The sequence below is a fragment of the Mesitornis unicolor genome, unplaced genomic scaffold (genome assembly GCF_000695765.1).
Source record: "Mesitornis unicolor isolate BGI_N332 unplaced genomic scaffold, ASM69576v1 scaffold16107, whole genome shotgun sequence".
NCBI lineage: Eukaryota > Metazoa > Chordata > Aves > Mesitornithiformes > Mesitornithidae > Mesitornis > Mesitornis unicolor.
Window position 1 is genome coordinate 62,399 of NW_010194478.1, and position 10,099 is coordinate 72,497.

Genomic DNA, 10,099 nt, shown 5'->3' on the forward strand with positions numbered 1-10,099 from the left:
GCAGCCAAAAACCCACTGCCTGACATTGATGTACATGGCCAAGAAAAGGAACCTATAAAACCCATAAAACACAAACCTGGATGTGGCCTGGGGAGGTCTCAGATGAAGCAGAGTGGTTGGACTACGAGATTGAACACTTGCTGGGTAATTACCCCCTGCAGATCCCAGCCTGTGCATCCAAGAGGCCATTCCCACCTTCCCTTTTCCAGCCACACCTGCCCCAGGCAGTGTTCAATAAAAAATAAACCAAATACTACACAAGAAATGAAAGGGATTAAATCCATCGACTCATCAACCCACTCAGGACGCAGCCACCAAGCCAGGCTCAGAGTTTGGGACACCCCAGCCTTTGAGATCAACAGGGTGGGCTCGTGCCATGCAGAAAGAGCCAGCAAACTTCTATTTTCAAAGCCTGACGTTTCGCAGCTCATACTGAAAGCTACCACCAGCTCTGTGGTGCTGGCATAAGAGGAAACAGCCCGTTTCCTATACGAAAAAAGAACACAAATCTAAAAGCTGCTGACACATGGTTGCACAGCGAGCAGCTCGCTTCACCCAAACAGCTCCAGAGGTCAACTCTTGCACTGATGCTGCTGCAAACCCCAGCACTCCTCCAGGATGGGATCTGAGAAGAAAGATCTACTCGCTTCCCATCTTATTCTTGATAAGAACTACGCGGAAACAGCACGCACAGCAGCTACGTCAGGCACGTTCGTGCCGTGTTGTCCCAACATGGGCAGTAAAGCACTGCAGAAACTTCTCCAGCAAGCTGGTTTTCGGCTTCAGTTCCTTATTCAGGGCAATGACACCATAAAATGATGGCATCTGAACTGAGGGGGGAATATGGAGCAGGAAATTAAGGACACGGAGGCCTCCAGACTGCCTGCCTTCCAGGCACAGAGGGCAACGCAGGAGTGAAAGAATCACACAGAATCACAGAATGGCTCGGTTGGAAAAGACCTCTGAGATCATCACGTCCAACCGCTCCTGTCTACCCCCTAAACCATATCCTTAAGTACCTCATCTACCCGCTCTTTAAACACATCCAGGGATGGTGACTCCACCACCTCCCTGGGCAGCCTGTTCCAGCTTCTGACGACCCTCTCAGGAAAGAACTTCCTCCTTATCTCTAACCTGAACCTCCCTTGGCACAGCTTGGTGCCGTTTCCCCTTCTTCTATCCCCATCACTTGGGAGAAGAGCCCAGCACCCACCTCTCCACAACCTCCCTTGAGGCAGTTGGAGGTGGTGATGAGGTCTCCCCTCAGCCTTCTCTTCTCCAGGCTAAACAAGCCCAGTTCCCTCAGCCGCTCCTCATCAGGCTTGTTCTCCAGAGCCCTCCCCATCCTTGTGGCTCTTCTCTGAACACGCTCCAGAATCTCAACATCCTTCTTATGGTGAGGGGCCCAGAACTGAAGACGCAAGTCCCACACACACCTCTTTCACACACTAACCCTCCGCAGCATTCAATCGCCCTGTGACCATCCTGAGTCATCCGAGAAACCAAATTCCTTGAGGTTTACTACAGAAGAAACTCCAGTCAATGTCTGCAGAGGACAGCACAGGCTTGGCTCACACCAGGCTTAGCAGTGCAGCCGTGTCCTGCAACACATCAGCTCCAAAAACACCACCACGCTTCTGTGTTTCTGGGAGCAGAGGCTTTTACACTCAAATCTTCCCAATTTTGGGGGAGAAGTGGGAAAGAAAGCTGTATTACAGGATGATACGCGTGCCTATGAGCCATGAAATTCCTCCCCACGACACACTTATGTCCCAAGACCAGAAGATAAACATGCCACAGACGCAAATAACTTATTTAAAACACTCGTACATGTTTCCTTGTACACAAAGTACTGTCTGAGCAATAAAAACACCCTCCAGCAGCCTACCCAAACCAGCTGCGCTCCAGACCTCGACGAAACACTTCGCCCACGCTCTTGACCGATCCTTATAGCTTTGGGGTGGATTTGGCCCACGCTATTTGAATATTTGGGGGCAACAACAAGGGGAAACACCAGCATCTCAAACCCATCCCCATCAGCTGCTCCCTCCTCCGTCCCAGCCTATCACTCCCATATCGCAGTGAGTTATTTGCCACGGCCTTTGGATGGAAACGGCATTTCCTACCCTGGGCAAGGCGAGAACCTTTGCTCCGATACCTTCCGCACAGCCAGGCCCTCCAAACCACTCTCGCTGCTCCCTCAATGCTTTTCCAAAGTGATCTTTTGTTTGCTGAGCAAAGGTCTAAGCGCGCTCGGTCGGCCTCAGCCTTTTTCTCATCGTGCCTTCCTTATCCCTGCTCGCCTTTGGCACCAATAGCAGCAAAACTGGCCCGAGCAGCAGCTCACCCACCAGAGAAAAGCTCTTTCCAAGGAAGAGGAGCGGTATCTCCTCACTGTGCCCGAGAGCTCCTTCTCCGTCACAGGAGGAGACGCAGTCATTGCAAAACAACTCACACAGATTTATAGGGAGCCAAGTCCAACCCCAGTAGGTCCACGAGGGACAAACTCCTCGGGTTGTTTCCTGCCGAGAAAGCAGGTACCAACTTCAGGGAAGTCCTCCTGGAGCAGATCAGCTCCTTGTGAACCGATGCAGGGGGAAAACTGATCCAGGAGCAGGGGAAACATGACAGGACTCACTCGACCACTCAGCCCTGCACGTAAACCTACCTTTTGGCAGGAGAATAAACCATGCTGGGAAGATCACACTGCCTGCAACGGTGTCACCCCGACCCGGCCAGGGAACAAGGAGCTGGAGCTGAACAGTGTCAGTGTGAGCATCTCCTGGCAGTCACCGTGGCCACGGCACATGCAGGACAGCGGGGCTGGAGGCGAGGGCAGCTTTTTCTTGCTGTAGGCCAGCTTCCTCATCAGTGCTAAAGCTCCTTTGCCAGATAACGACCGCTAAAGCCAGGAGACTGACAGCAGGCAGCCTGCAGGTGAGCTGGAAACCGCTGCTGTCGCACTTTAATCTCAAAGCCCAGTTTTGAAACAGCTCTGTGGCACAGAACAACCCAAAACCAACAGTCTCTGCCCTTAGAGGAAAAGCCAAGACCACGGCTCAAGTTTCAAAGCACGCTGATCAGCGCAGCAGTTAACTAATGAAGCCCCAAAGCCCTCCGTTCAAGCCAGCCCTGCCGACGGCTCCAACAGGTTTAGTTGGGTCTGTTGCTACACAACCCAGCCCCACACACTGCACACAATTCACCTCGGTGTAATTTCTCTTTACTCACATCCCCAGCGCCTGGCTCAAGCCGAAATCAGAACCGTCGCAGCGACGTTAGCGCTGCCATCGAGGCGGTCTAACGCTGGCGCAGACCGGCGGGGACTTCCACTTTCCCAAAGCTGCTTTTTCTCTTCCTGCTCCGCTGGGCGTCCCCCAAACAGGTTTTTCCAGACCTTACCCCAGGGCAAAGGGGGATCCCAAGGGATCCAGAGACACCCGGATCAGTCCTGACCCATGAGGCTCAAATCAACTGGAGCGAGCAGAGGACGAGGCAGCTCAGTGAAAGGTTTTGGGAGAGCTCTGCTGTCACCCCCCAGGTCCCAGCGGCCGCTCTCACCTGCGGTTGGGCGCTGTACCTCATGACGGCACCGGCATCCGTGGGGCCCCGCTCCATGGCGCCGGCTCAGGACGCCATGGCGCGGTGGCTTCTCGCCTCAGCACGGCACAGCTCGGCTTGGCTCGGCACCGTGCCCGGCCCCTCCTCTCTGTGCAGGTACGAGAAGCCGGAAACACCCGGCGGGTCCCCCGTGTCCGGCTATGGCTCCGGCGGCCCCCCCGTGTCCGGCTATGGCCCCCGCCTCTCCCGCTTCAAGGGCGGGCGTGGGAAAAGGAAGGGAAACGTCGTGGCCAAAAAGCCGTGCCCGTAATCCAGAGCCCCTTCTGCCACGTGTTTTGTACATGAAACCACAAAAATCTGTTCTTCACCGACAAAAGCCGCCCCGCAGTCAGCATTCGTGTACACAACAGTTTCTAGGGCAAAGCTTTACGTACCCAAGGTCTTATACCTTCTCAGGTGACAACAACTATCATGCTACAAAACCCCGCTGCAACACCCTCTGGCACGCACAGCCCATTTTACCCCCTGTTCCCCAAAATACCTGGTACACTGAAGGGCTGCCAAAGCTAAATATTGCCTTTATCCCAGCCTGAAACCAGGCTACAGAGCTTTAGGAATGAGCCATCTCCCTGCCAAACAAAGGAGCCCAGATGCAAAATGCAAAGGCACGATGCAGTCCAGCAGAAATCACATCTGCATCCAAATTTGGCACACGGGGTGTTTCTCACCCCAGGGACTGCGTGGTCTAACATTAAATGATGCCCATAGAGAAGGAGTGACCAGCAGCAAAGCCCTGGGTCCTGAGGATGCTCTAACACGGGTTTGAAAGAGGGCTTTTAAAGGTGGAAAACACAACGTAACTCCTGTCCTCTTATGGAAATCCTCCTGCCATCGCCTTCCCTGCCCCCTCAGCTGAGCCCCACACAGCAGGAAGTACCTCCGGATTTAAGGTATTCCCCTCCAAAAGGTGGCTCTCTTAGTCAGCCCGCTGAAACTACGGCCGCCTGATGTCAGGAGCTGCTCTCAGCTCTCCTGCTGATGCCCAACCCTGCCCAGCGCTCGGGTTTTACAGCCACTCCCTACCTGGCTGACTGCAGGTGCTGCAGCCTGACTTCAAACCCCCATGAAACAGGATATTTTAGCTGCAAAGCAGCCGAACCACCGCTCTTTGTCTCTGCAAATTTCTCCTCTTCAGTATATCGACTCATCTCCAGGCAAACACTGGGATGTGGCTCTTGAGGGCAAGATGCAGACTCGCTCTTTGAGGCCCAAGGTGTCTCTCACAAAGATCCACAAGCCCTGGTTTCACACAGAGCTGCGAACGCCCGGTGTTTCCTGTCGTTCCAGCCACCGACACCTTACAAACTAATTCATCAGCCCAACTGGCTCTCTGAACAAGAGGGGGGGAAAAGAAAGCAATACACATGCTAAATATCAAATAATATATGGCTGGGAGGCAGCTGGTTTAGAGCCCTAAATAACAGGATTCCCGTTTCTCTGCTGCCAAAGCAGTGATTTATTTTGTGGCTGTGTTGCTAAATCACCACGGTAGATGAAGGCCCCCTCTTTCTGGGCACTGTACAGTCCCAAAACATCAACGCAGCAATTCCCCATAAGCAGTTTGCCATGAACTTTTGCAGTGACACACTTGCATGTGTCTCCTTAACCTGACTGGAGGATGCTGAGCCAAGTCACTAGGAGGAAAGATGTAACTGAAACATAAAAATCAAGCCACTTACCCACATGCAATGGCAGCAGCCAGCAACAAAGCCTCTGTTTCTTCCCACCTGTATCAGTTCATTCGAGAAAAGCTGCCGCCGCCGCCTCCTCCTCACGTTGTCTCTTGGTCTCAGTGTGGCCGCAGCAGCATTATGAGAGCAGCGAGTCGAGCTTTAACACGCCTTTAGGAGGAAGGAAAGCGCTGCTGAAATCTGAGAATCGGCTCCGTCTCTGTCAGAACCGTATGCGAGTCGCAAAACTTAAACCCTCCGTGAGCTCGACCCCCAAGAGAGTCCCGAAGGAGACCGGGAGCAGCAAACACCCTCTGAACAGGCAGGATACTTCCGCATCAGCTCCCAGCCCTGGGAATGCCATCCATGTGAAAGCAGGGAAAACGCAGCTGCTTACACAGGGAACCCAGGCAGGCTGCCTGCGGGGAAACAGCTTCTGGTGGAGGCACTGCCCAGTAATTCCAGCTCCGAAAAGGAGCACCCTGCATCCACACTGATTCGGTGACAAAGGGCTTTCCTCCCTGCAGTGTCTCTCAAAGCTTCTGTTCCCAGCATGACTCTGAAATTCAAATTTCACCGACAGTGCCCTCCCACCCAGATTCCTGCCAGACAACCCCGAAACCACCCCATCTCCCCAGCTAAAACATTCGATCCGGTCGGGCAACTTTGACAGCGATACAAAAGATTGGGAGAGAGATAAAAAACTCACAGGGTGTCCTGTTACTTTGCATTCCAGAGAGTAAATAAAAGGCTGATTCAGTGGGAGGAGAGGAAAACGTCATCCAGAAGCCCTGTGGTTTCCAGCTGAACTGGCGGCCCCCCGAGAGCAAAGGTGAACGCGCTGGGTACCGCTCCACTGAGGATGTGCACAGGGACAGCTCTTCCTGTGTTCAGGCCTGGGGCTGGTCGTCTCGGTGTGATTCAGCCTCTCCATCTCTTAAGGCAAGGAGAATAATTACTGACTTTGGAGAATGGGACCTGTAAAAGTGCAGTGAGTTGCCCTCAATTGGCCACACGCTGGTTAGAGGCAGAGCGGAGCGGTGGGGTTACTTTCCAGAAAGCTGGTCAAGGGTTACTGTGTAATTTGGATGGGAATTGATCCTTTGATCTCAAATGTTTCTCTCGAGAGCTCTGGGGTGAGAGTCCTGCTTCCAAAACACGACTTTGGCAGGGATCACACGCAGCTTTGCCATCCTGAGCTCATGAAAACTGGCCAGAACGGAGGGCACCAGTGACCAGCTCCCTTCTGTGGAAGGTATGGGCATGAGCAGCAAGCAAAGGCTGTGACAACCTAGCAATGAGAAAAGTCCATCCTCAGTCTCTTCCTTGAGCTCTTACGCGGCTCCTGAAAGCAGAGAACCTCTTTTATGAGCTCTGAATCAGCAGCAGCAGCAGCGTTTGCCAGCCAGACTGTAAGTGCAGCAGAGTGGACAGGCTTGACTGCCTGGTTTCTGGCACTGGGTATTTTGAAACCCGTCTGCACACTCGGGCACGCCCAAGATTCAAAGTCAGTTAAGGTCCTAACAAGCTGCGAATGTGTAAACTGAGAGCATGACTTGGCTGGGGAGAGAGGTGTCAACAATGCCTCAGAATTACCCATTTCTGTTTGGTTTGTTACAAACGAGCAGAGCTGACCCGTGCTCACCTACCTTGCCACCCTATTTCCCACAGACAGCAGAAGTTCAGACTTTCTGTTGCTTTCACAACCGAAAAAGAGAGTAGGCAGCTTTGCCTTTTCACTTACTCCTCTCATTTCCCTCACTTTGTTGGTACAGAGATGAAAGGAATGTGGCATTTGCTGTTTTATGGTCCAGCTCCTACTGTCTTTCAGACAATTACTTGCCTGATGTTCTTCCAGCTATCCTATGGTGAGACCCTAAAGCAGGAAATCTGGCTATGAACTCACCCGCAGAGTTCAGTCTGTCAGAGGTGAGAAGCAACCCGTGCTCTCCTCGATGATGCCAGCCTCTCCGGGATGAGATGGCAGCTGGGTGCAACACCCTGCTGACTGCATCACGCTTGCAGACCTGCTCCAGTCCATTCTCCACCCCAAAAGCAGGATGACTACGTGTAACATTTGTATGGAAACTCCCCTCTTGTCAAAACAAGCTATTACAGCATTAAGGTATCCTCACTTTCTATGAGTTTTCTTCACATCCAACTTAGATCTCCCTCACTGCATGAAAAATTGGTAAGCTCTGATTGATTTTCCCATCTTCTAGCAGTTCTCTGAAGCTCAGATATTTGTTGCTGGCTCACAAGTATGTGTGGGGAAAAGGTTGTCCATGGGCTGAAGGAGAACCCAGATGTCAGGGAGATGTTGGGAAACCTGCCTCGCCTTGCAGCTCATCTCAGCTCGAGAGAAGAGAGTATTTCTTTTGAAAATCAATGAGTTGGGATTAGTGGTTAAGTTATTGGTCTCTGTAATGCTTGACTTACATGATTAAAAAGCAGGAAAAACATAAGCAGGGATTAAATCCAGCCCTAATGCAACCCCTGATCCTTCTTGCCAAAATATAATCCAGGTGTGTGGACACAGTCAAGGAAAGCTTCCTTCCTACTCTGAACAGATCCAGCACCCTTTCAGCCTGCCCACATCACTTCGACTCACCTCCACAGCAGGCTGAAAACTAAAAATGGAATAAATCCTATCCACCAGACACAAACTCAGCTTTCTAACTACAAAGGACTGTGACTGACATGAGAAAAGCAGTGCAAATGGAGATCAGCAGCTCATAAAGCTGCGGTGACTCAAGGGCTTCTGACTGCCCATACCCATAATTTCACTGTATAACAGAGCACAGGAACAATTCTCACCATAGGCTGACTTGCAAGCTTCAGCAGTTTAAAAATCCTCAGTGCAAATGCTTCTTTTTGAGTAATCAAGCATATTTTCCTATGTATAAGAAGCATATTTTTGTCCGTATGTCTTGCAAATACCAAGCAGCCATTGTTTCCCCAAGCACAAACTGAAAAATGTTCCCACGTTGCCCAAAATTCATTCAGAATGACGCATCAACGCGCTAACGTCACTTACCAAGTGACAGCCTTGCTTTGGGTCAGCACATCCACTTATTGATGCTCCCTCCTGTATTTGGTTGGCGGCTTCTGCTCTTTAAGTGTTGTGAAACCACTCGATCCTGGAGCTCTCATGGAGCCGCAGGTTTCTGCTTCAAGGATCTTGCTCCAGGTCTTGCAAACTGGAGGACAGTGAGAAAATGAATGTTACAAAATACAGCTTACCCAATTGATTTGGTGATTACTTCCAGCCATAAGAAAACAAATTGGTTCTTACAATATTTACCTCTGATGTAGCAGACGTTCGGCCTCGGTGCAGGATGGATACAAGATTAATCCACGCTCAAATGGGTTAATGCACATCGAATGGATCAATTTCCGTAAGATGCGTCACCCCAAAATTAAATCATTAAAAGCCCAACTTTGAGCTACTCATCCGGAATTCTTTTTATTGTCCACAGACAGAAATGTTTATATTCAGAGTGATTCACCCTGCAAGAACCACGAGGGAGGTCAGCTGCATTGCCCTCCGGACGTATCAACGGCTGCGAACACAGCCTGGGATGAGCAATTCGTATTTCTCCATCCAGAATTTTAATGCACAAGATAAGAAGAATCCAGGCTACCACCTCAGGATGCCATCATTTCCCTTTTGCAAACTTTATGGTTATTTTATTGCTTATTATACCCAGCTATCACATTCTGCTACATAGCAGGGTTGGACAGCGAGAGGCAGGGTGGGAGAAATGGTACCCAGACTGTGAAAATGATCCCACATTTCAATACACATTCACTAAACTCCCTTTAAACGACGATGCTGAGTTTGTATTCAAAAAGCTTCACCAGCTATCGTGAACAGTACTCAGAATTATGAGGGCATCCCACTGAGTGTCTAGAAATACAGATTTTCCCCATGATCTAAGTGAAACAGAGCAGTTGTGGAAGTTAGAAAGGCTGTAAATGGCCTGTGGTAGTTTGTGTAGCACGCTGGGTTCTTGTAAGCAATGATTACACGGTATTCTCTTGGTGGAAAGAAACACCTATCCCATAGGTTTTAGGAAGGTTCTTGGATATATATATATATATAAAAATACTTTCTCTAGGCTTTCTTCCCCTCTGCAACTCTTCCTGCAGTGCTCATCCAGAACAGCTTTCAGTCCCCAGAGCAAGAGGACATAGGAGACACCATCACAGCCTTGCTTAAATGCACCCTCATCCAGCCCCAGCATACAGAAATACAATTGAAAGCCCCTAATGAGTTACTTATTAAAAACAAGGGCTCTTTCCTTGCAGTGGCTTAAGGGTTATTTTTCAACCAGAGTGGAAGCAGCTCATCAGACGGGTGGCAGCTGAACCACAGAACAGGTTTTGTTCTTGAAAGAAAGGATGGTGTTGGCCTCAACAGCAAGACTCTGAAAACTCGGTAGCTGCCATAATCTGAGACACGCTAAATTCATGGGGTTAGGTGCAGCTTTCTTGTTTTGTTACACTTGGTATTGGCAAAGCCTCCTGTGTGCAGGGACAAATTCATGCAGGTATCTGCAAGAGGACTCAACGAAATTTAAGAGGCTTCACTGTGCAAGCATCTTTCAGCATTCGATGGTAGGTTTTGACACTGAAGAACTTTTATTATGAAGAGAATTAATACAGCAGGATTTTCTTGATGGTGTTTTGAATTTAGAGGCTCTTTCACATAAGCAGGAAGTTGCTTGACATCTCCAATTTCTTAACTTCACAATTAGAACGACTTTAAAATGTCCTCGCTTCCCTCCTATACCGCAGCCTTTCTG

The 10,099-nt window shown here is 50.3% G+C and overlaps 1 protein-coding gene across 1 annotated transcript in view; it reads right to left on the reverse strand.

Moving 5' to 3' along the window:
* Positions 1-3,585, reverse strand: part of ST14 (suppression of tumorigenicity 14 (colon carcinoma)) — a 15,690-nt gene extending 12,105 nt beyond the window's left edge. The window contains exon 1 of the mRNA XM_010187825.1: positions 3,562-3,585. Within this exon, the coding sequence (XP_010186127.1) occupies positions 3,562-3,585 (24 nt within the window). The remainder of the gene's footprint in view (positions 1-3,561) is intronic.
* Positions 3,586-10,099: the final 6,514 nt, after the last annotated feature.